At 38.6% G+C, this 26,120-nt stretch overlaps 2 protein-coding genes across 7 annotated transcripts in view; both read left to right on the forward strand.

Moving 5' to 3' along the window:
• The window catches only part of CPSF6 (cleavage and polyadenylation specific factor 6), a 36,075-nt gene extending 26,943 nt beyond the window's left edge, over positions 1-9,132 (forward strand). For 4 of the 5 annotated variants that reach the window (XM_064508900.1, XM_064508908.1, XM_064508913.1 and 1 more), the window contains one exon: positions 340-757. The gene's annotated coding sequence lies outside the window, so the exon portion shown is untranslated. Of the gene's footprint in view, positions 1-339; positions 758-9,008 lie in introns of those variants that run through there. The other variant, XM_064508903.1, reaches the window with a different exon arrangement.
• A 1,234-nt stretch (positions 9,133-10,366) lies between these two features.
• Positions 10,367-25,888, forward strand: LYZ (lysozyme). Of its 2 annotated transcripts, XM_026100337.2 has the most exons (5): positions 10,367-18,319; positions 21,511-21,595; positions 23,413-23,574; positions 24,173-24,251; positions 25,458-25,888. In XM_026100337.2, the coding sequence occupies exons 1-5, from the start codon at positions 18,251-18,253 to the stop codon at positions 25,522-25,524; spliced, it is 462 nt and encodes a 153-aa protein (XP_025956122.1). In that variant the 5' UTR covers positions 10,367-18,250; the 3' UTR covers positions 25,525-25,888. The 2 variants fall into 2 exon arrangements, with proteins under 2 accessions (XP_025956122.1, XP_025956123.1); XM_026100338.2 differs by having other exon boundaries at positions 10,369-21,595.
• Positions 25,889-26,120: the final 232 nt, after the last annotated feature.

Genomic DNA, 26,120 nt, shown 5'->3' on the forward strand with positions numbered 1-26,120 from the left:
ATTTACTCTTGCAGAATGCATACTTTAGGAAATGTCCTATATAAATGTTTCTATCAATCACAGAAACAGTAGCTATTTCTTACTTTATAGTTCAATACTTCAATTGTTAAGTTCATATTCTTTCAACTTTGTTGTACAACAACATTAATTTTATTTTTAACTATTGTATTATAAAACAATTTCTCGCACAAACAAGTAGCTACTGCTTCCAGGTATTTTGTGTTAGATTACGTTATGGTGAAGTAGATGCACGACTTGTGTATGTATAGATAAGCCAACATTTTTCTGTGTATTATGGGGACTAGCAAAATCTACATCACAAATTTTGACACATTACAGCTGAAGGAAGAGGAACGGCGTGCAAGACAAGAAACGTTCTTCAAGGAAAGATGCTTGTCCAGCAGTTTGCTTCATGTGATTGAACTGAGCCTGTAAGGATTCATGGATAAAATGAACAGGAATAGATCTGAATAAAGCAAATCTGCGTACATGGTAACCAGTAGCTCTTTTACTTTTTTATGTTGCTTAACTGTTTTATTTGAGGGAAACCTGTGTGATTTAAACCTTATAGCTTTTGCAACTTTATTACTGGTTATATACATTTGGCAATTATAATGTGCAAGCAATTGGAAAAAGTCAAGTAAATGCTTGTTTTTATAGTAGTTTGTTCTTGTTAAAATGTTCATATGATAATGTCTGTACACAGCACCACTTTGATTACAGTAGATGTAGTGTTGTAATAAACTGTTTAATGGGGCTGATGTGTAAAGCTGTTCAAGTTATTTGATGTTTACACCTCAGGGAAAGTCTTGTGTTCAGCAATATTTAAAGATAATGTTACAATGAAAACATTGATGCTGTCTTTAAAAACATCGCAATAGTTCTTGCATATGCCTCAATCTAGTCTTGCATTCAGTGAGTTAAACATACCAATGTTGCTCTCAGACATTCAATTTTGATACAAAAATAGGTGGTTACATAAAGTCTTTAATGCGATTTTGCTTTCTAGCAGTTTTTACCTAGGTGGCTTGTGAATTTGCTGAATGACATATAAAACTGTAAAAACTGCAGTTCTTTGCTGTAAATTGTCTGTTTAGGCGAGAGGTGGTCCTGGGTTCATGATTTTAACAAACTGAAAGTTGTATCTCTTGTACAATTTTGATCTTGATTGACACTACAGTTTATATTAACTTGAACTGTTTATATTGAGGGGTGGGAAGGTTAACTTAAAAACAAAAAACAAAAAAAACCCAAACTGCGGTTGTTTACAGTTTTATAGTAATAGTGCTTGTGGGGGGGTTGTTTGTGTTTTTCCCCTCCCTCTTCCCCCTCCTCCCCAAGGCCCTAGACAGTCTGTACATAATTGTATATTAGAAACGTGACAGAAGAAACCAGTTGTTTCCATTTTTTTCAGAGTAATGGGTTTGGTATTTTCTTAACACTCTAGGGTTTATTCACACATATGTTTAAGAGAGAAGGTACATTTGTATGTCCTTGTTCAGTGATGGGCAATATTTAAATGTTATAGCAAAAAGTGGCACTAATTAAATCGGTCAAATGAGGTTTTGTAAATTTACCTAAAAACAAGTTGTTGGAGCTTAGAGTGGAAGTTAAGTTCAAATTACAAGAATTTATTTTAAATTCCATTAAGTGTGAAATACACGTGAGTAGAATATTCGCATAGTTTGCGAAAACTTGGTTTCTGGCAGCCTTGCACAAAGGCTCATTCTTAAAGTGTGCTGTAAATCATTATGTAACAGATTTATTCTCAGAGTTTTCACTTATTCACATAGCTGTGCTTTATGTTTTGAGTTAAGTTTCAAGACCTCAGATGGCTTTAAGAGGCAACTCTAGGGCAGCTCTTGATTTCTTTTCTTACTGACTTAGGAGATTTTACAGTTGGCCTAAAATATGTTACCCCATTCAGAAAAGCACTTAAATCCATTTGGTTTTCCAAAGCATTTAGAGCATATGCTTAAATGCTGTAGAGTTTAAGGAAAGTAAACATATGCCTTAAATATTTTACTTGCATAAGCAAATGTTTTTATGCTTTACTGAGTTGGGACCAGTAGCCTGTGCAACTGCAAAAGTTTTGCCTAAGTCTAAAATGCTCTAATATTTTTGTCACCTATCATTCAGCCAGGTTTCCTGCAGACAGGCTGATACTATGGGACTTGGCTACAAGCTTCAGACCCCCCCCTCAACACACACACTTTTTTTTTTTTTCCTTAAATTGCGTACCTCAGGTTCTCATGCATGGGATCACTGGTGTTTATTGAACTGTTTGCTACTGAGAAAATATTTGAAATGTTTGTTTAATCCTGTTTAAAAGATGAAAACTGCCTTTTAAATTTTTGTAAACTGAAAGTTGTATCAAAGAAGTCATGACTAATTTCCTGCTTTTTGTGAATAGGTGTTGGTTACAAACAGTACTGTTGTGTTTGTTTTTTTTTTTTTTTTTTTTTTTACTTAAAAACATTGTTCACTGCTGCGTGTAATAAGTTTAAGGGAAGAAAAAACCTGCCTATAACTGTTACATGGGGAATAGCTAATACTGAAGGGGCAGCAGGTAAGTATTACTCCACTGCATAGACAAATCTTAAAATAAAAAAAAAAATTTAAACATTTTATGCAGGAACTGATATTTTACTAAACACTGAAATAGATTTAAGGAGACTGTTGCTCTTTTACGTAGGGTGTAATTTCTCATTCATGTACAGATTTCCATTGCTGGCAATGGAAATAGTAGGGAGAATACAACATAAATTAAACTGAGAGATCGGTGTGGCTTGAGAGGTGAGGTCCCAGTACGAAGCCCCTTTTTTCTGCCTGTTCTCTGAAGATTTAGTTTGAACTGATAGATGTATTGTCTGGTGATTTAAATAATACTCTTTATTGTGAGTTTCATTTGTTAATTTTCTTTTTTAAAGAAACAAAAAAAATGTACAGAAAAAATCCAAAGACCTGATAGACACCAAAAAGGAATATGTCTAATACACGTGATGTGTAACTGGATCCGTAATAGAATTTTTACCAGGTTTTGGTTTATTAAACGTTGCTGACAATTTCCTGTGCACTCTCAGGAAATAGCAGTTTGATAATTTACTGACTGGTGATGATGCCTTGATGGCTCCTGTTGTGTTCTTTTATATCCAATTGTATTTCATCTCCTTCTGCTGATGAAAGGACAAAGCAGTCTATGAGGAAAAACTTGATTTTTCTTTTAAATATTGATTTTATTTTTTTATTTCTTCGCCTTTACAAGTAATGTTGAAAATAGTATTATAAGGCTGTGTCCTTTATCTTTTCTTGAAAGACAAAACCAAGCAGTAGTGATTGGGGGGGGGGGGGTGCTTGAGCAAAAAAAATTGATTTACAGTAGGGTTTTTTTTTCCTTTTTTTAAAGAAAAGCTAGGGTTGCTTTAAAAAAAGAACAAAAGTATTGTTTTCAAAAAAGTAAAGTTTCTTCTGGAATAAATATTTTGACAGGTCAAAAACAGTTCTTCAAAAGAAGAACAAAAAATTTTGGAAGATGTGCATTCCCCCACCCCATTCCTTTCTGCTTTCTGTGCCAATAATTTAAGTTCTGATTGCATTATGAAAAATATGTTTGTCAGAACTTCTTCAAATTTATTTACAATATGACTTAAGAATTTGGATAGCTGTTGCATTTTCTGTGTTAACAAGATACCTTATTAAATTAAGGTGTTAGTTTTGTTTTTTGGTTTTTTTTTTTTTTTAGGAGTGGATGTTCTCTATTTTTGTTTCTTTTAGACTGGTGAGGCTTAGTTTTTCTATTGTATCTTTTTATCTGACTGTTTAGTTGCATACCCAAATCCTTGTAAATGTTTTCCCTAGTTGTATGTGGATAATTGCAAATTTAAATGTTGTATATACTTGTCATATGTATTCCTAGAAAAAAAAATGACACTCTTTACAGAAATACTTAATTCCTGAATTCCTTTTCTTATCTATTTGCTTTCTGTACAGATTGAACAGACTTTTTTCCTAACTTTATTTATAGGTTTTTTTTTTTATGTAGCGTCTTAAAGTTACCATTGGTTCCTGTGTAGACTGAGATACAGCCTTAAATTTCCTAGCTCAATGCTTAAGATACTGTTTGTCATGTAGATTCAAATATAAGACATGCATGTTTAAAACAGAAATCCAAGACACTAAATTCTTCTGCATTGAAATATTAACCCTATCGTATCTCATAGAAGGAAAGTGCAGATCAGTGTGCATATTCTTAAAGCAGATTGAATTCTGTCCAAAGCAAGTGTTTTGACTTTGAGAAGAAGCAACATGGATTTTTTTTAAGGATTTAAATTGCTTTGGTAATTGATTACGTAGATCTTAAACAAAATGGTCAAAGCATGCTAATCAGTCATGATGTTTCTGCAGAAATTTTGTCTCTTGTAACTTTACGCTATATTGCCTTGCAATTAATATTGCAGATAGGCTTGGGTTTGGGGTGTATGGTTTTGTTTTGTTTGCCTTTTTTTTAAATTAAGGTGATCTGACATACTATGTACTTTCAGTTTAATCTTAGCTTTAGGGAATGAATTATTAAAGAGTAATTTGGAGCATAAAAGTTCTTTAATTTGATGTTCTTGTGGGATTTTTTCCATGTTGGACAAAATGTGGTAAAGAATCTCCTTCTATTTGGGTATTATGCACTTGTTAGTACTTTAATCCTTTCTAATTCCCCAGTTATTCCAGTAGATATTAGGTTCTGGTGTGACGTATGTCTCTGCTTACATGTTTTAAAACTTCTTTTGAAATACACTAGTTCTATTGAAGGATCTTGAAAATAGTAAACTGTATACATTTGATCCCAATGAAATGGAGCATTTCAGTTGTAAAAATTCCCATCCCGTCATACCATGTAATAAATGTGATTTTACATGATTCAGCACTAACATTTTTGAATATATTCAATTAATATACCTTGGTGGCCTGACCCTCTTGTATACTGTATTTTGTAATAGAAAATATTTTAAAGTGTGCATATTATTATTGGATTATGAAACAGACATTTGTGTGATCTTCAAAAATAAGAAACTGAGGAATGTGCTTTTATAAATATAAGTGATTGCAAATTCACTTTCCTTACTAGTGCAGGTGTCCTTTTTAGAAAACAAACAAAAAAACCCCAAACAAACAAAAAATCAGGTGTTTTAGAAGTGAAATGCATTCCTATTTGGTAAAACTTAACATTTTTATGAAGATTACTAGCACTGCTGACTTTTTAAACATAAAGGCTGTGTTATCTTCCTGTACGTTCCACTTCCTGGTTCCCTTTTTGTGCAAAGAGGTATGAGTAAACTATTCAAGAAATTGTTTGAAATTGGCATTGGGGCTGGTCTGCTTTGGAATGCAGAATTGCAATGCAAAATATAAAGAAATGGATGCTTGTCAGAATGTCCGACTCCAAAGGATTTTATATATAGTAAACAGTTTTCTGATACCAGCAGGCCAAAGAGTCTGTTGAATACTCGAGTCTCTGGAGACCCGTATTTCTCAACAAGGTAAGATGGTATCCTAGCAAATGTGCATTTTAATGCATTTTCAGTGGAGGTACTTAGGCTATAAGTCTAGAGAGAGTTCCATTTTTTCCTTGATGTTATACTTGAAATACTGCATTAACTTTTAGTTTTCGTGATTTTCTTTTTTTCAGCCTTTAGGAGACTGTTAAGCAATTTGCTGTCCAACTTTTTTGTTGGTCTTAAACTGCAATAGTAGTTTACGTTGTACTGAAGAAATAAAACCCATTTTTATAAATAAAGAATTTTGTCTGTCTTCATTTCAGCTTGTCTGCTATCCTTGCAGTGGTCACTATGTCAGATTCTTCTCAAATATTCAGACATTAAAACTTAGAGTGTGAATGCAATTATGGCTAGATTCTGTGCTATAATTATTTCTAAATCTAGAAATGAAATGATTTTTGTTTATACCAGCTGTTGTCCTTCTGATCTGGTCTCTAAAGCAGTAAAACACTTTTTGCAGAGTTTTGAGTTAGTGAGAAGTGCATACATTGTGGGGTTTTTTTTGTTTTGTTTTGGTTTTTTAGCCAACTGGGATATCTTTGTCTGTAATATTTTTTCTGTTGCATAGAGTGACCCACATGTAGTATATCACTGTGAAGAAAAAGCAATAACAACAAGCTGTGTAAATTAATTGCAGTCTTTTAAAATCATATTTTGAGAATCAAACATTAGTGTAAATGCCTCCTGAAGTACTTCAGAGCTGTGGGCTTGTTGAATAGCATGGGTTAAAACAGTGATAACAAAACTTTTTTTTTTTTAATCTGGCTTCCTTAGTTGATCAAATCTGGCAAATGTTAGTCATTAGGAAGTGCATGTCTTTTTTAAACACAGCAGTGGGTTTTTGCTGCTTTTTGTCAAAAGATCAGCTATATGCCACGGTGAACTGTTGTCAGTTCATCTCATGCAGAGAGTTGGTCTGGTACCAGCAGAATAACCTGTAATGCTTTAAAACTAATCTTGACGCTGTGGTTTAACAGGACAGATGTTTTACTCCTCTGCTGCTAAATCACTGTGTATGTGTAAAACACGTATGATGTTAAATGCAGAAGGCTATTATTAGCATTATGCTGTGCCATTTTAATGGTGAACTTACTCTTCATAATATTTGTTGTTGAAGTTGATTTACTGTGTAACAATATACATTATATCTGTTGTACTATATTAAACTATTGGTACCATTTTGCAGTGTTTGCATCTCCAACTTAGGTCTGTGGCAAGCCTCCAGCATTCTGCAATGGTAGGATTATGTGAGAATTCTGATTTTCATTTGGAAAAAAACCTTTTTTTCTAGTCCTTGTAGCTTCAGAAAGAAGTCTGATGTGCAACCAATTGGCTTGAAAACAGGAATAGTCAGGATTTTATTTAAATATGATTTTTGAATGAATGAAGCTGGTCAATTCTGTAGGTCCATGAAGAGGAAACAAACACTCATTAGAAAATGAATCTGAATTTCTTTGCCTACTACTCTTAAATCTGTAATAATTAAAATAATATTCAGTGACTCTAAGGGGCTCAAGCTTTAATTGTTTAAAGTAGCAAGCAACAAGATATGAAAAGTAACTTGGCCAAAGATTATTTTTTACTGCAGCAGGTATGCCGGACTTCACAGTTAACCTGGGTTCTTAACTAGATTAACCTGGATTTTAGCCCTGGTTTCATTATCAACGTGGGTGTTCTGACATGGTTTGAACTGAGGTAGGTGGGGTTCTCAGCTGGGGCTCCAGGCTTTGCTCTGGGTTGAGAGCATGGGTGAAAATCACTGCTAATCTTTTTGTTTTGTTTTGTTTTTTTAATTTTAAACTACCTTGTTGCAATTTTCCTCTAGGTTAGGGTGTTCAGCAGTTCCCATTACTGAATGGGAGAGAATCATAGAGCATCCTATCCCCAAAAGCACAGGATGTTTATAGCCTGTGATAAACATAATGAGGATTCAGTAGTACATGGACAAATTTTTTGCGGAAGCATTCAAGCATAGATTAATTAACCAGGATGCCAGATCCTCAAGATCTGTCCTGAATCAGTAGCAGGAGGAGGAGGAAGGTAAGCACTTTGAGTAAATTTTTTCCTTTTGCATACTGGGAAAATGTCACCTGTCAAGACAAGGAAATGATTTGATGAAACTTCCCAAGGAAGAGTGTTTCAACTTGGGCAAAAGAATAGTTTCATTAAAACCTCTTACAAGAAAGAATTCTAAAATTGGAAGAGAATTTTTGTTTAAAACCACGGAGACTTCCCTTCCTCCTGCATGCCTGCTGTTCAGCTAGTCTGTCAGACTGAAGCTCACATTTCTGAAGGAGGTCCTGCAGCAGGGAGTTGAAACTCACAATCTCTTATTCCAAAACTTGTTCCGAACTCCAGCTGTCGGCTGTGCTGAGGTCAGCACAAATTGCAGAACTGGGTATTGCTGTTTGGGGGCAGGGGATGTTTTCCATCTTACAGAAACTTAAGGGGAAAAAACATTTTACTCTGTAATGACAAATGCTGACTTGGAAAGTATATGTTAGGAGGACTTTTCTGCTCATCCCTACTTGCAAGAACCTTGCCTCCAGCCTCTTTCAGAGTCTTGTCTGCATTTGCTGCAGATTGAAAGGTCAGAGCCTCATCTGAGCTGAAGGGAGAGAATCCAGGCTTCAGCAGAAGATTATTTTCCTTGCTTCTTCCTCCCTCTACTGTCTAGCAATGCAAAAAGTGGGGCAGATGCCTCCTGTTGGCTACCTCTTGCTGCAGGCAGGCCAACCTCAGAAGAAGGCTAACTCCTTCCCATCTATCCTATATTCCAGGAGGAAAACTGTTTAAAACAAAAAACAAACAAACAAAAAAAACAGTTTCTGAGCACAACCGTAACATTTGGGTAACACCACTGTGTGGCCCTGACAATACTGACTGGCAGGTTTGGGGGGGGGTTGGGGGGGCAGGAGGGGTGGAATATTCCTAAGGTTTAGCAAGGGGAGGCCTAAAGTAGCTGCTTCTATGAGCTGTGGGCTTTTAAAACCAGCTGCCATTAAAGAGAGATTTATAGACTGCAGGATGAAGCAGCTCTTGCATTCTCATGCAAATACTCTGTTGCAGGTTTTGCAGCACAGACAGCCAAGCAGCAAAGTCCCCAAGGTATCTTTATGCAAAGAGAAAGTCTTCCCTTCTGCTGCTGAACCACTTCTGACCCAACTTCAGTGAATGCGCTAGTGAACTTTCTCCTCTTGCAAAGCCAGCATCTTGCCTCATCTTCTGTCAATAGAGGAGCATTAGGGATCTAGGAGAGCCTTTATTTTTGAACTCTGTGTGGAAGTGAAAGAGATGTGTCTGCTGGGAAGCAAAACTTGCATAAGTAGTTATGTGTTCTTTTTGTCCCCTGTTATATTTGGGGAGGGAAGAGACCCTCAGACTCAGAATATCAGTTGTGTTCTGTGCCTTTTCATTCTCCCCTGGTTCATCCTTGAAACTTTCTCCTTTTCATTTCAGGTAATATTGCAGCTGGTCCAGGGGAGATGAGTTGCAAAAGAGAGGAAGAGCAGAATGCAAATCACATTCTAAAATCAACAAAGCAAAGTCAGTATATAGCTGTGAAAGATAAGTTTGTTCAGTGCAGACTGCGTAAAAGGAAGATGCAGCTTGTAGCAGGTGTGTAGCTTACCATTACAGCAAGACATCTTCTATACAAACACTATTACAGGAATATCAGAGATGCGGGCACACTTGTGGAGTCTTTGCCCCCAATTTATCCTGAAATACTAGACTATGACAAATTGGGACCTGCTAGGAAAGGAAGCACTGCTTTAATTATTGTGCGGCCAGAACCTGTGTTTTGTATTGGCAATTAGCTGAGTCCTTATGAAAGCCTGCAGCATCACGTTCTCAGAAATATCATTCAACAAGATGCTTGCCAAGTTAACCTCTGTGCGTTTTTACAAGGATAGCCACTTGGTAGCATAGTTTATTTTTTATAGGGATGTAGTCTGCACACTGTTAATATGTCTGACAGCAGGGGTGAAGTAGTTAAAGGATAAGAAGTTTACTTGATCTGTTGGATGTATCTTGGCTTACAACACAGATTATTCCAAACATAGTGAAGAATTAATTTTAAAGAGCTGATGCTCATTAATGTTCTACAAGTTGCAGTTGTTCAGAGTGCTGCCGCTCAAGGGAGTTTGCCATGTAAGAGACAGATGGACCTTTAAATGGGATTGCAGGATAAAGAAAGTTGCATTATATGTTTATCAGTTTTTTTTCTTAAAGGATTCATTACTAAAAAGCAATGGCTTTTGAAAATTTTGAGTAAATGGTTAGAGGTACAGATACAATAAATCTGAATCACATCCAAGAAAAATAACTTGTTGGGAAATTTGCAGGAGAGAAACATTAGAAAAACAGAGAAGGAGGCCAAAGTGAGAGCAAGGTTGGAATATATTTCCTTTTGTAGGCTGGAGGTGGAAGGAGGGCTTTTGTGAAAGATGCAAAAGTGGTGTGATACATTGGCAGCCTGTGGAAGGAAGTTTATTTTCAACAGTGTGCTGCTGTCAGCCAGACAAGGGAGAAAGGACGGCTGGTGCTACAAGGACCAGGTGACATTTTAGCTGGTCTAAGTGTGAGCTGGAATTGAGCCAGAGAGGAGACTCTCCCTTTCTCCTGGGCACATAGCAGAATATGTTTCACATCACAGAAAACAGTGAAGATTCCAGTCCATGCTTTTAATGCTGAAACAAATTAAGGTATGTGGAGCTGAAGGAACTGGTAAAAAGTTTTCTGCCTTTTTTCTGCTTACCAAAAAAAAAAAAAGGGGGGGGGGGGAAGGTGTATAAACAGTTACAGAGTCTGGGGGTTTGTTTGTGTCTTGAAATATAGATCTTTCCTCTGTGGGTAGAAGACAGCTATCAATTTTTAATTATCCGCTTCTGCTTATTCAGCCCTTCTGAACAATTTATGGAAAACCATAGTAGTACTCTGCTTCCCATCAGACTGCATTAACTCTAATTCTTATAAACCTTGTGCCAGCTGTGTAAGTGGGAAATGGAAACAGGAAAGCATTGGAAGAGTGAATTTCTTCCCAGAGTTTGTCCATTTTGCAGATTACAGAAATGCCCCAGTGTAAAGAACAAGTTTTTATATATATGTGTGTGTGTGTGTGTGTGTGTGTGTGTGTGTGTGTGTGTGTGTGGGTATTGCTGAACATGTTTTCTGAAACACTTGAATCTACTTGGCCCTGGTACTCATCGACTAGGTTTCATCTTTCTATCCTATTTATTTATAGTGACTTTAGGCCCCGAGGTGTTCTGTCACACAAAGAAGAACACGTTCAAAGTGTCAAGAAGACTCAAAAGTGCTGTTAAAGTCTCCTCCTGCCATCTAGTGGTCTGAAAAAACCCTCTCTTTATTGCTTAATAATCTTAAGAACTGAAAGGTTCTTCAGCTTCTGTTTGCCTGTGGGAAATGGTGGGTTGCCACATGTTCCCTCTTTAGTGCGTGTAGTTTCTGAGATTTAGGTAAAAAGGAAGCCTGTAAAAGTAGCTCTTGGGAGTTGGGCATTTTTGTTTTAAAGCCTATATTTCAAATATGTGGTTTTTGGGAGAGAATATTTGGAGAATTGATCTATTAAAAACAGAATTGCAAAAGAGTGAAAGCTGAATAGTTTAGAGGAAAATAGATTTAATCAGCCCATCTAAAAATATTACTTCTAACACCTGCTTGACTAATGAGGCTTTGGATAAGTGAGCACAATTATGTGTCTGAGACCCTTGTTTGCCTGAATAATGTGATGTCCATACATTAGTCACTTATCCCGTATATCCTTCTCCTTAAGAGTTATATGAGCTGTGCAGCAAAATTAGATTTGGTAATTCCCAACTGCCCTAGATTTAAGAAGATGGCAGTCACTTCTTCCCCTTCTTCCACTAAATGCTTTTTTATTGTCCTGACACCTCATTAAAAAGTTTGTGTTTCTCACTTTATTTTTTCTGTATTATTTTGAATGCCCTCGAGTGCACTATTGTTAAATTCCTGCATATGCTTTCCTATATAGTACACTTAAATGTGAAGTGAAAAATATTTTAATACTTGGAAGCATTCCATTGACACAGAAAACACTGAAAGATAATATCCATGTAGGAGGAGAAAACGTTGGCTGTAGTTGCTCTGACAAATACTTTCCTGAAAAGTAGCAGAGGATGGGTGGGTTTCCATGTGGAACAGGCGGTGTTTGCTTTTGAAAGAGCCAGGAGGTACAGCCGTGGTTCTACAGGCTTTGCCGTGTTTCAGAACTGATGCTTAAAACTCCCTGGTGTCCCCTTCCCCTCTTTAGCCATCTACTCATTTTTGATGGACAGACAGCTACCTTCACCCTTTACAATCAGCAGACTGTGCTTCACTTCAAAATATGTGGCCCTACCTGGGTATGTTATAACACTGCCCTGCTGAAAGGGACCTAAAACAGAGACCATTCATCCCAAACAGAATCCTTATTCATGGATCAGACTGTAAGTGACTTGGGCTCCAACCTCAAAAAGTTAATTGGAGCCTATACATAATTAAAGCTGCGTTCTCACTTTCCTAAATCATTTAGCCTGGAATCTTTACAACATGTTGGTTTGCAGCTCCCATTTTCTCAAAGACCCATAGTGTAAGAATGACAAAAATGTTGAACAAATTAGAACAGCCAACTGAGTGTTGTAGAAGAAACTGTTGGAAATAACATCTAAATTGTGTTTTGGGTGTTTTTTAATATATAAAGTATTTTGAATGAAAAGGTTCAGAGAAGGTCAATGTTTTATTAGCAGCTATAAAAAATGATGGGAGTGATTAACTTTACCATTTCTCTCTACAAGAAAACCTCTATTTTGAGCTTTTCTGTTTTAGTATAAATTCTCCATAATGGTCAAAACTATCTGCTGGCTGGCTTCCATCTCAGCTGGAGTCCTGTAAAATTTTCTCACTGTTTCTTCCACAGCAGTAACAGTATGATACTTCAGAAAAATAAAAATTTTCTATCATGTGAGATCCCTGCTGTGACCTCCCAATTTTAACAATTATCCCCTATATTCCATTCAGTGAAGTTATTTGGGAAGGAAAAAAGAAAAATAATTTTGTGCCTTTTACTCAAAAGGAATGTAGAAATAAAGCCCTGACCTCTGCATTGTCACTTCCTTCAGCATTCTTTTGCTGATAATTACAGCAATAACTAGCATGGATTATTAACTATGAGGGGCATGGGTGCATTACTGAGCAACAGGGTAGGGTTTATATGAATGCACCTCTTTATTTAGAATAGAAAACTGGCAAGTTACCAAAAACAAAAAGCTTTACCACCTAATTAAATTAATAGTCTGTTAAAACCATCAGGGGCTAGCAGGAGAGGTGGTAGTATAGTGTTCATTCCTGGAGCTAGATTTGTGCTACCTCCTGCTGTGCCTGTTTCTTGGAGCAGGAGGTCTCTTCCCCCACTTACTTCAGTTCTTCCTAGGATAGTGTAAGAAGTTTGAGGAAATACTTAAATGAATCTCATGCGAGATTAACACCTCTGAGATTATATGTAGTCCCTTTATGAAGATTAAAATGTTGCAACCTCTTTTTAACTTAAAAAATTTAGCAAATATACAGCCACAATTCTGGAATTAAGTCTTCAGTTTACCTAATTATGTTAGAATACTTAGTCATACAATTTTGCTCAGAGTCTTGATTTGGAAGTTGTTCTTTATATATCAAACAGGCCATACCTGTGTGCCTTTTTATCTGAGGGAATTTTAAAATGTAAGGTAGACAGTCAGATGAAGAATATCCCAGCTCTTGGTGCCATGTAGTACAGTCAATGTGCAACAAATAGTTTCCAGTTTCTCATATTTCCCCACTCATTTCAGTAATTATGTCTTGTATTATTCCAGTCTCAAGATAAAACCGGCAGATTTCTAGATTATCCTAGGTGGAGCAAACAAAAAGGAAAGTTTGTTAGCTGAAGAAAACTAGTCCCAGATTCGTACACACAGCTTGTAAGCCTTACCACTTTAGATGTATTGATGACACCAGGAACCAGCTATGGTTGTGACCATATGTAGCCACATACCCATTAGTGTGGTCAGGAGCATGTTGTTTCTTCTGTGCACTGGTGGTTCTGCCTCGGGAGCCAACAGGCACAGTGCTTTACAATGAATGCAAAGTACCAGGGTAGCTAGATGCTTTGAGCTGCACAACTGGGATACTTTTTTGAGTATTAAAACTCAGCAGGAGTTTTAAAACTACTGCAGAAGTAGCCAACTTTCCGATCTTTCATGGGTCATTTCTTTTAAGACCACCACATATGATAGTACTTCACCTAAACTGCCTACTTGGGTGGAGGTGGTGCTCAGCAGTTGCGGCAGGTTGTGTGCATTAGCCCCCAAAACAGGTTGGCAGAAGCAGGCTTCAGGAGCCCTTTTCTTCAGGGTTCTCCCAGTCTTGGCACTAGCACCACCTATCACATTGCATGGTGCTGCTCAGCCCTTTCTTCCACTACAGGTAGGAGCCTGCGTAACAGTCTCGCTTAAGGAATCCCATCTATTTCCAGGCCTTTCCATACCACCTTGTGCAGATTTTTTCATTCTGCTGTTGTTCCTATAGAGGTCAGGTTTTCTGCCCTGTAGCTGGCCCTGTACAACTACTTCCTTGTGACCCAGAAAGCAACTGCTTTGGAGACAGCCACTTTTGACATGATTTCCTTTGTTCGCACATGTGTTCAGTGCCAGTTTCTCTAGTTCTGCCACTTTTTTTTTTTTTCCTTAAATGTGCTTCCATGCTGGTAGTAACATTCACACCTGTGAACATCCAAACAATGACTCTGTTAATACGGTGTTCTTTTGGTGATCAAATCCTTGTGTGAGGCTTAAAAAAAAGGAAGTCTGTTTCTTTCCTGGTCTCCTATCTGTAAGAAGTCATGTCCAACACAGCAAATTCAAAGTAAAAAGGGGGAGAGGGGGACTTTAGTCTTGCATACTTCATTGCAAGGCCACAGGATAAACTGAGCTAACTGAGTAGCAACATAAGACTAGAGAATGTAGCCTGGGATAAGAAGTTCAGTCCCCTAGTGTGTCAGCTAACCACATTTTATGACTCCTTCTGAGACTTATCTTAAAACCCAATAGGGTCTGTCTGATGTTTTTGCTCCTGCTGTTCCTACTGGAAGGCTATCCCACTATTTCACTGCTCCAACAGTTACAAACCTAAGTTGCTGTCTGAATTTCTTCTTGGCCAGATTATATTCATTTGATCTTGTGCTGATATTGTTCTCTATATTGTCCCCTCCCCATTGTATTTAACCCCTTAAGGCATTCATACCAACTAGTTATTGTTCCTCTGCCTTTATTTTGGTAAGCTTAGTAAGGGTCTTCCATTCTTTAGGACAGACTCTGTTCTGCCCCCTTGCCCCATTAGCATTTTGCATTTCAGTTCATTTTTGCTGTAATAGGAGAGAATATATATTCCTATAAAAGAAATATTCACCATATTCCAGATGAGGTCTTATCAGAGTTTGTATGCTAGCATTAGCATTTAACCTATTTACTGGAATTATCTTGCCCACTGCAGCCTCATGTTGTGGTCCTGTAGATCCTATAATCAAATGGGATACTCAGTTTTCTCTGTTATTTACAGCAGATGAGCTTTTGTCTCAGCAGAGACCCTAGGTACATTCGATGCTCTTAAATCCCATTCTGTTCCTGCTGCACCATTTTCTGGATCATTCAGTTGTTCCTGTATGATATCGCTCTCTATAGGAATGATTCCTTCTAAGTTTGTATCTTCAAGAAATACTAGTTTATTTTTGTGTTCTGTTTAGCAGTCATTTAATTCTTCAATCCCTTTTCTTCCCATTCTGTTGATATCACTGGAACTGGATTTTGCAAAGAAAAATGTCTGGCTGAAAGTCTTCTACCATTCACTGTCCTTACCAGTTGATGTTACTCTTTGGAATGACTCCTAAAATAGTAGAAGAAATTCCCTGTCACTGGGTTTGTGCAGTTTATTGCTTCTGTTCTGTAATTACTCTGAAATAACCTGTAGCTATTCTAATAATTTTTGCTGTGGTTTCCACTATGTCTCTTTGTCCTTCACAAAGCTGTAATCTTAACAGTCTATCCAGCTACGTGTCACAAGAGGAACTGCTCTTTCCTGCGTCTTCCTCTTCAATCACCAAGTGAGATGTAGGATCACCAAGAAACAAATAGGAACATTTGGGGCAGGCTGGCATTAGGCAAGACATAGATGAAGTGGGTAGCTAGATCAGCAAAATTAAGAAACAGTAAGGCTGCAGCATACAGTGTTGGCTGCACACTGAAAAACCAAGCAGGATTTATATGAGCATGCACGGAGCTGGATATGTGGTTTGCCAAGGCTAAACCATACAGTAGTTCACTTGTAACATAAGCAATAATGAACCAACCCCGTGAATTGCATGGAGAATCATCACAGCATTTCCTGCTGCTTTGCTACAGTAAAATGACCAAATAGGAGGCAGCAGAGTAACAGCTGCTGTTCCAGGTGTTCTGCCACCCAAGCAATGATTGTACTTGCATTCACACACTCAATATGAAGGGTGCTTTCAACTGATAGATAGCATGGACAGTGATGCTTGGACGCTGCCCTGCCTGTTCATTAATGTTACCCAGTAGTGCGTCAGCCCATCCAAAAGCATCCCAAGCTGAAGGAAAGCTGCATGTTTTCTGTACATCCTCAAGCCTTAGCTTCTGGTCTGATTAATGCTGCCCAGATGCTTGATTAAGTGTGGTTGATTACATCATTATTTCTCTATGATCTGGAGCCAGAACTGCTGGATTAGAAGGAAACACATCGTCAAGGATTTATCTGTTAGATCCAAGGCAGGTATCTTCTGATTAAAGTACTTCCAATGATCAAGTTTTTTATGATGGTTTTTTTGTGTGTAAAGGTAGAATTGCCTTTCTGTTCTTTGTCTTTTTAATGCTCTCAGAAATATTTTCAATACCAAAGAAGAGAGCTCTTCTCAGCACAGCAGAAGTTGACAGACCTACAAAATAAAGTACATAATTCCAGAGAACCGTAGACTCAGCGTCTGAAAGACAGTCAGAAACTATGCATATAATATTAGGCTTTTTTAAGTGCAGCTTTTGAAATAGAAAGCTGTTCCTAGTTAAGATACCATTACTTGGTGTTCTCATGATGAGAGGGTATTATGCTGTAACTGGCTGGCAATAAGCGAAATGCAATTTCTCCTCTTCTGCTTCTCTCCTCACACTCTAAAGAAATGAAGGAGAAAGTGCCTTCTTCCATTCATCGTTAGAATTAATATAGGCTGGAAAATAATATTCAGCTTCAGACATAGGAGTGTCTCTAAGTATTTGGGGATAGTGAATGCACTCACTCAAGCTTGACAAAAGCATGTTCTGAACAAAACATTTCCTAGCCATAGAATTAACCTAAACTTGAAGCAAGACAACTTTTTCAAGTTTTACTTCCTTTGGGGTAGGTTGGGGCTTTTTTCCAGGTCAAAACGTAAAACGGAACAACAATATAGAAGACCTAGAAAATCAGTTATTTCCCAGCTGTGACTATAGCTGGAGATAAATTTCTGTGGATTTGTCCATAAATATTGTAAATTTTAATCAGTGCTTTGCTGAATAACAGTGCTTCAGCTTTCTGAGTGTTCACTGAAAGACAGACAAAAACTCTATCTCTCCCTCCAAAACCTTTTCTAGCTTTCACAGGAAAAATCATATTGTAAAAGAATTAAAAATGTGAATAATTGCAGGGTGATTTTCCAGAGTTTCTACACAGCCTGAAATAATAGTTCTGAGGGGCACAAATGGGATGTTAAATGTTGAAATTTTAACATGACATTTAAAATGTTACTATTGCTAATTACTTTAAGTGATCGTTATTCCAGCAGGAATTTACAGCCAGTGTGCTTACCCTGGATTCCCAAACTATGAATTTTTATGCTATCAAATATGTCTACAGCTAGCCAGATCTTCAGCTTCTCCCATAACAACTTTTTAAAGCAGTTACGATGAGCAGAACAGAATCTTTCTTAGAGGTAACCTTTCATGAAGGAAAAGTTAACTTTTCATTAAATAGAGAAAAACAGAAAAGACGTTTTTCATTTTTTTGAATAGGAAAGATATCTTGCTTATAAATTGATTATAAAAATTGCAGTTAATAAATACCTGGTTTCATTTCTACAGTAAGAGAGTATAGAAGCTCTAAAGATCTTCCTCTGTCTGCACATGGGATTTTTAAAACAGCTCTACAAGTGTGATCCTTTATTGTCTATCTCCTTCTTAAAAATGATATCACCTCTGGTTGGCATGCAGCCTTCCCTGATAGCAGGGATGAAATGGCTGGTGGTCACTCCAGGAGCTACCCTACTTTGAGAGTGTTTTGCCATTGCAATGACAACTGCTCCCAGGGAATTTTTCTTTGGGGGTGTATCACTTAAAACATGGCACTACCATCCTTCCCAGCCCCTTCCCTTGCCAGTTCCCGGTGCCCTGACAGCTTTCCCTCAGCAGTGTCTTCCCAACCCCAGCTCAGAATTGGCATAAGTGGTCCTGAGGAGGGAGCATGGAGTCCTGCTTCCCACCACTGCAGCTCACTAGCCCACCTCCTAAGGGCAAGAGGAGGTATCTGCTTCCTGCTAGTGGAGACCTCCTCCCTCTCCTGACCGCAGGTATGGGCTAGGGGAAATCCAGCCATATGAAGAAACAAGAGGAATGCAGTTCCCTGCTAAATATCAACAAGGAAGGGATCAGCCGAAAGGGCACAGGACTACCATTGCTACAGTGAGTCTACTCCTTTGCACTGCCACTGCTGTGAGGAAGGGCTGAGAGGCAGTGAAAGAGCTTGAAGGGGTGGTCTGCGAGGCAGAGGTAAAAGGGCACCAGGTGACAGGCCATCAAAAAGGTGCTGACGGGGTGTGGCGGGGAAGGGAACAAAAGACGTTTGGGATTTATTTACTTTTCATTTAAGCAGGTATGGGCAGGGTGATGGAGGGGTCACCCCTAAGCAGTTCAACAAGAAATGCATTATGGCTACCATGTAAAAATGCAGACCTCAGGGGAATTACAGGATTAGTTCAAACAGGAATCAAATAACCACTGGGGCTATGGTTATTCGCTTTCACAAGAGGCAAGATACTTCCTTCTTTTATGCTGTGGGCTGCAGTTTATAGGCATACCTTCCTGTATGTGGCCATAGTCAGCAATGAGTGAAGCAATCTCTGCTTACACAGGTTTATAGATCTTCACTTACAAGGAAGAATTCCATACAGTACTTTTCAGAGATTAGACAGTCAGACTAAACATCTAAATTTCACATGTAAAATTACTTCTTGACTGTTGTTTCCCTCACTATACTGCTGTGTGGATAACATTTTTCATTTAGTTTTATGCTGTTTAGAAGGGTGGGGGATCATGTGACCAAATTTAGTTGTCTGTCAGGTCTTTTAGGGTGTGATTTATCTCATCCTAAAATAGATGTCTAGTTTGGGTGTGGACACCTACCTACTAGAGGTCCAAAGTTTGGTGAAATGATGCCATCTAAAATGTTTGCACGGTGTAGCTGCTGGCTCTCTTGACTGACAATGGCATTGCCTGGAGAGTACTGCTTTTCTTTGTAGCCGTAGGCTTGGCTGATTAAAGTTTGTGTAATGAGCTCCCTAAAATAAAAGTGAACCAGCTGGTATTCTGGACATGGGCTGAGAGGTGAGCTGGGGAGAAGAAGTACCTTCTGCCTGCAGTGGTGCAGGGGGGCTTTGATGGGAGCAAGCTCCAGCCCTTGGTTGCAGTGACAGGCACAAAAGATTCAAAGCTAAATCCTTAACAAAGAGACCTGGGAATCCTGCTGACACTTTACTTTTCCAGATCCCAAATGCAGATCCCCTATAGACTCACTCAGCTGTGGCAGTATACAGGGGATGTCTAAAGTATCTGGGTGCCAAAATGCTGAAGCTCCTGAAATACGCTTTCTGCCACTGAGTACTGTGGGTTCAACTAAATTTTAATGGTGCCTTGCTTGTGTCTAGATCCTAGTGGAACTTGCAATTTAAGCATTTCTCCCTGTGTCTTGCTTCAAAGATTGAATCCTTTGAGCCTGTCCAGAACCCCTGGACTCTGTATGAACTATACCAGGCTTTGAACAAATCATGAAGAGAAGGAATAAGTAATTAATTCAGATCCACATTAGGATTTTTCTTTTTTCTTGATCTGGAGCAAGAATTTAAACCCAGCTGTCTCAGGAGAATGTCCTCATATCACAAAGGGAGGAGCTATTTTGTGTAGGGCCTTTCCTACTGGAAATGTTCTAGCTGAACAGAGCTAGCCAGAGCGCCCTTGAAGATCAAGCATGGAGGGTGGGACCTAAAAGAGCCCGTACTCTGAAGACTATTTAATTCCAGAGTTGGTCTCTCGGCTTCTCCTGTTGACATGGTTCCACCTAATATAAAAAATATCACATCGTAGGTATGAGACTGTCTCCTGTTACAGGAGAGTATTCTAACAACTGTGCTGTATAAAGTTCAAAGAATGGTTTTAAGTACCCCAATCTGGTACTCGGCAGTGGAAGAAACAGAGAAGTGAGTACAGGGTTAGTATACTAACTACAGGTGACTGTTACACTACTGGCAGGAGAATGAGGAAGTAACTATGAATGTTTCTGTTTAACCAACAGAAAGCCACACATTTCCTTACAGGTATTTAGAAATACTAATTTCCACTAATTGTGGATTGCAAGACAGGAGTTTCTTAAGATTTTTGTCTCTTCCCTGTTAGTAACTGAATAATTCTGGTTACTAAAGTCAACTTATAAATGAGAGGGTGAAAAAAACAAGGCAAATCTAAAGGTTTTAGCTGCATTTATCATGAAGAGGTTGAGACCTTTACTATGAAGCTATGGTATTTAGGTGTCCCTTTGCCAGTTACTTACTGCCCTCAACAGAGGTCAGAAAAGATCTGAAGACCTGAATTTCTAAGTCTAGTAAAAAACAAGCAGCTTTGAATGTCATTTATCTGCTTTTGGTAGTTCAGTTTGCCTATGCCCACTGAATAAACTGTACAAGCTGAACCTCAGGGTTTTCCAGTTTAGCTGTAAAACCCACGTGCTCGTATTAGTTCTGTCATCAAAGCAAGAACACTATTGTAGGCACTGGCGGCTAGTGCAGAGGGTATTTCATGCTTCATCATTTGGGAAGATCTTAGACAAGGCCTGATGGATTCATCAAGGGTGTTAAAGAGGCTGCATCTGCATCTTTCCTCCCCAGTTAGGCCTGCTCGATGCACTCTGCAGTCCTTCTCACTAGTGAATGGCTCCGCAGTCCCACTGCATCTGCCTAATAAAGCCAGCTTTGCTTCAGGCACTGTATAAGAACACATAGCAAGCAGCATGACAAGTTTACTCATATTGATATACGAATGATATATTGATGTATTTCAGTCCTTGACTAGAAGAACCACCTTTGCAGAGTCAGGATAGTTTAGTAATCATGCCAGTTAAAACTTCTTCATCTACTGAAGGCTATTTTTGTTAGGTTGTTAATGGTGATAAATTTATAAAGAATGGTAACTATGCAATAAGAACAGGACTTTGATATTGATAATACCTGGTAACAAATCTGAGTAGCTGAGTCCCTTTTCAGCCAACTCCCTTTTCAGTAGATATTAGGACAGAATTTAAACAAGATTCTTCTGACATAATGTTACTCTGTCCTCCTATGCTAAGGTAGTTTCCACATAGTATAAGAAATTTGACATGTTTGGAGTGATGCTGTAAGTATTGGGAAATTCCCAAGTAACTAAGATGGGTTTTGGATTACTACAGGGCAGAGGAAGAGGAACCAAAAGGGCGTGGGGAAGGGTTAAAAAAAGAGACAAATGCAGGAGAGCCTGCAGTCTCACTGTTTAGAGACTGTGCATAGTGCATTGACAACATGAAGTTTTTCCTAATCCTTGGGTTTTGCCTCCTACCCCTGATTGCTCAGGGGAAAGTCTTTCAAAGGTGTGAGCTGGCAGCAGCTATGAAGAAACATGGATTGAGTAATTACCGGGGATACAGCCTGGGACACTGTAAGTCTGCCGTCTTATGATTTCCAGGGGGTGTACGGGGTAGGAATTACCATTTAACAAACTTTGTTGAAGTGAGCAGGCCTGTGTGAATGCTGGAATTCAGAAGTTAAGAGCCCACTGGGTTAGTCCACTTTGGCTGGCACAGACTGCAGGTATTGTCTACAGCTTTTCTCTTTACCATTTCTTTGTCATTTTTTCACAGTTTAATAAAACTAACATCATCAAGAAGCTTTTCGTGGAATGAGCCTTTCTCATCACACCTCCCCAACCCCTAACTGCACTGCTTTTATTTACTTCAGTACCTTTCTCTGTCAGTTGTCTGTCTTTTGTGTCCTCCATTCTGAGATGAGCGCTGGACCAGAGCAGGAAGATAAAGCCATAGAGCAAACAGGACTGGGAGTGCAGAACAAGACAGGCAGACAGGCAGCAGGCGCTGTTATCAGAGGGAGCACCGACAGGAGTACTTCCAGGCTTGCTTGGTGTGGATTATTAGAAGTAGTAATGGAAGAGAAGAGACACTGGTCAGGCTGTTCTTGAAAGGTCAGTCAGAAAGAAAAAGAAGCTCCTAGAGACAAGTAGTGTCCTCAGGGGAGGGAAAGGGTGAGGACTTCTTTTCTCTGATGGGAAGTGATAACAGACTATTGTTAAACCGATTTCCTTTTAAGCGAAGCATACAAGTTTTCTGATCCAGAATCTGGAGAGTGATCCACATTTTGACCGCACGATGTCCATGTTTCAAAGAATCACTGTCCCCATCCTTCCTCCTTTTTGCTGCCCTAACACAGATACAGTGACGTGTAAATGGGACAAAATAGGGCAGTTAAATCACATGAAGGGAAAGCTAAAGCCCTGATCATGGCCCCTCACCAAAACCTCTGCTTCTGTTTTGGTCAGTGACATGTACAAATAGTTGAAATAAACTTTGTTAAAGATAATTGTGCAGAGAATCTCACAGAAGTGTGCCTCACGGCAGAGCAACACAAGCAGGTCCGTTTGGCTATGTCTGCACTGTTTGCCAAAGGCGCCCTCAGGGCACTATGTCTGGGGCCAGCTTTATCTGCTGTGGCTATTGCAAGCTTCAAAGTGTCATAGGAGCTGCCTCTCCAGAGAATACCCTGCCAGCCAAAGTTCCCCTGCCAGGTCAGCATCCCATGAGATATGTGTACTAAGGCCACCCACAGCCTTATCGGCAGGACCTAAGGAAGAAACAGGGTACACCAGAGAGTACCTCTGCTCCCAGATATGGCTCTTGTAAGACAGTACCAGCATCGTCTTTGGCAGATGTTTATTCCCATTCCTGATGTCTGCATTTGCACCTTTATAAGTAAAAATCAGGGCATTAATGGTGGTGAAAATGGCCCAACACTGCACTGGCTTCCCAAGTTGATTTTGTGAAATCTTACTTGAGCTTCATTCCTGCCGGGGTAAAGGACAGCACTGATTAAAAACAATCAGAACCATGCTATGCTTTGGATGTGGTAGTACTTTTTCCAGTTGCTTCTGTGGTAGTATTTGTTGGGCTTCATTTGCGCTTCTATATGAAGAGCAGTTTACAGAAGTCTATTCGAATTTATTTCAAGAGCAGAAATCCCATGTTGGGGTTTCCTAGGACATTTTGAAGTTAAGACATGCTACATGTGGTTTTTTTAATACATATATTTAGTTGGATTAGAATAAAAGAAATCCCATCTGTCACACGCGTTCTTTATGCAATGATCTTTTAACAAAGAGATGAGATGGGGTGCATAGCCAGATTAAAAAAATAATAATAATCCTTCTGTTTGTTTGTTTGTGTTTTTTAAATGGAACTCTGACAGGGGTTTGTGCAGCAAAATATGAGAGCAACTTTAACACAGCAGCCATAAACCGTAACCGCGATGGAAGTTCTGACTACGGGATTTTGCAGATCAACAGCCGTTGGTGGTGCAATGATGGCAGGACCTCAGGGGCCAAGAATTTGTGCAAAATCTCATGCTCAGGTGAGCTCAGTATGTAATGTTTCTATAGGTGATAGTGTGATGGGCTGCCCTTTCCCATTCCGGTTGCAAATAGATAAATGAAGGTTGGTTATAGCCAGCCAGGTTGGTTAAAAACAAAGCAAAACAAAATTCAAGCCCATCCTTTTCCCCTCAAAAGGGAGATTTCCAGTGTGGCAGGGAAAGGTTTCTTTACAGCAGGAAGTACATTGCCCTTTTTGTCCACCTTTATGTTTCTTTAGCAAAAAGATTTCCATAGAAGCTAATTATTAATTAGTAGTTATGAGAAGCCAGTTATTAATTAGTAGTTATGATCTGAGAAAATTTAATTTTACATTGAAGGGAGTGAGAGCTTGATCCCTTGCAAAACACTGGCCCAAATGCCAGTCTTGCCAACTCTTTGTATTAAAAAGAAGTACTTCATACCCTGAGAAGCACTGTCCACTTGAGATCTAGTTCATGCAATGAAAGAGTGAGGGAATTTTTGCTTCCTGAGAGCCAATTAGGCAGGGCGTTACATCTAAGGATGTATTTGAAGACTATTAAAGTAAAAATATGAAAAGAAAAACAATGTTGATTTTTTCCTGCTTCTCTTTTTAAGCCTTGCTGAGCTCAGACATAACAGCATCTGTGAACTGCGCAAAGAGGGTTGTCAGCGATAAAAATGGCATGAATGCATGGTAGGTTTCAATGGGTTAAAAAAGCTAAGCTGCATTTGTAGAGCACAGACAATTAAGAGAGGGAGTATCACTCATTTTAAGATAACCAAGGTTAGAAAGAACAAGCAAATTGTAGCAGTTGCTTGCATATGTATTTCAGTTTAAAACATGTAAGCTGAGTAGCTAAATTGAGGATCAATGAGACAGCACATTACAACTGTGGTATCCTCAATGTTCTTAAAACTATGATGTGCATTAAACTCTTCATGACAATATTAGCAGAGTGTGAATATTGTCTCAGCTTTCTACTCCAAAAATTTTTAATACTGGACTGGAAGAGAAACTTAACTATTCATTGTTAAATAAATATGACATAAATAAATGTCATGCATGTAAGTAGTTTTGATTTTATTGACTGCAAAGCAAAGAGTAAGAGTCTTAATCTGCTTTAACAAAGCCAAGTTATTTAAATTTACTACTGTCACAGAATAAAATAGCACAAAGAGCAGTCCAACCTATAGCCTTAGGTCTACCATAAGTTTCCAAATCAAGCATACTTAACTGTGCCTCTCTCTCAGATTTTGCCACCTTCAGTTTTGTTAAGTCATCTCTGAAACTAGCACTTTCATTTTAATTTCCATGCCACTTGCTGGCAACCTCACCTAAATCTCACCTACCTCTAGTGGAATATAATACTCATTTACCGTATCTCAGAAAGATGGACTTTTCTAATTGGACTGTTCCAAGTGTTGAACATCTGGGGTTTCTGGAGTCTAAATTCCAGTATGACGAATCCATTATCTCCTAGTATTTCTTTCCATTGTATGCTAGTATTCTGTATACACTGAATAATTCAGAGGAGAAGTGAGGGGCACAGAAATCCTCTTTTTACAGTAGGAATTACCCCCTTCATCTGGAGATAGAGGAAGTGACCATTTTTTCTTACTGGTAAGACAGATCTTGTGATTAAAAACTGCAGGGATTTTTTATTCTGCCTCCTGTTGAATCATGATGGAAAGTAAGTCATTGATAGAGGCAGCTGAGGGTCAGTGGATACAGTGTGTTTTTATCCAGCTTGTAAGAAACTTTTGGGAAGTGGCAAATTACTTGGCATACAAACCTTCTGCAAAGTTAGCTCTGTATATAAATCAGAGTTACTAAGAAAAGCCCTTCTGTACAGACTTCCAAGCTTGCCACAATTAATTGCCATGATCTTCCTCTGTTCAGGGTCGCATGGCGCAACCATTGCAAAGGAAGAGATGTCTCCCAGTGGATCAGAGGCTGCAGAGTGTGAGGCATTGATGTTTAGCAGAGCTTCTTCTCCATTCGAATGAACAGCTTTCACACAAAGCAAACTGTTTCTCCAGCATGCTTCTTTATACAGCTGATTATGATCAAAATAAATTCAGGAGAATTACTGCAACACAGCTAATTCATGAAGAGTCCATGTTTTATACCTTGCTGATGGAATGGCTGATATTTCCACCCAGCTCTCTGGCTTGTGTTCAGTACCGCTTAGTTGTTATTTTTGCTATGTGTAGACATGAGCACAAATCTCTTTTAACTGAAATCTTGTTGTTAGGTTTTGTGACTGCATACTAATATGTTATCTGCTTGACAGTTTAAACGTATTAACCATTAAAAATATCTGCAAATTGCTTCCTATTGGTTAATATACTTTATTTTTTACTGCTAGTATAGTTTCATATCCACAACCCTTAGAAGTAGTTCTTGATTATGGACACATAAATGCTTTCTCTTTTGAGCATCAGATAATTTGTACAAATATGTCAGGCAACTATACATTTTCCAACTTCCTTCCTCTATACAGGCCAGGTGAAACAAGGTAATATTGTCTTGAAGTAAATACGTAGGTGTTATTATAACTAC

The sequence above is a fragment of the Dromaius novaehollandiae genome, chromosome 1, assembly GCF_036370855.1.
Source record: "Dromaius novaehollandiae isolate bDroNov1 chromosome 1, bDroNov1.hap1, whole genome shotgun sequence".
NCBI lineage: Eukaryota > Metazoa > Chordata > Aves > Casuariiformes > Dromaiidae > Dromaius > Dromaius novaehollandiae.

Excerpts from the sequence above, each read along its gene's own strand:
- LYZ (XM_026100337.2), top strand. The coding sequence starts at position 18,251 with ATGCAGTTCCCTGCTAAATATCAACAAGGAAGGGATCAGCCGAAAGGG. Across the intron at positions 18,320-21,510 it reads ACAGGACTACCATTGCTACA|GGGAAAGTCTTTCAAAGGTG; the intron begins GTGAGTCTACTC and ends CTGATTGCTCAG. Across the intron at positions 24,252-25,457 it reads AAAAATGGCATGAATGCATG|GGTCGCATGGCGCAACCATT; the intron begins GTAGGTTTCAAT and ends TCCTCTGTTCAG.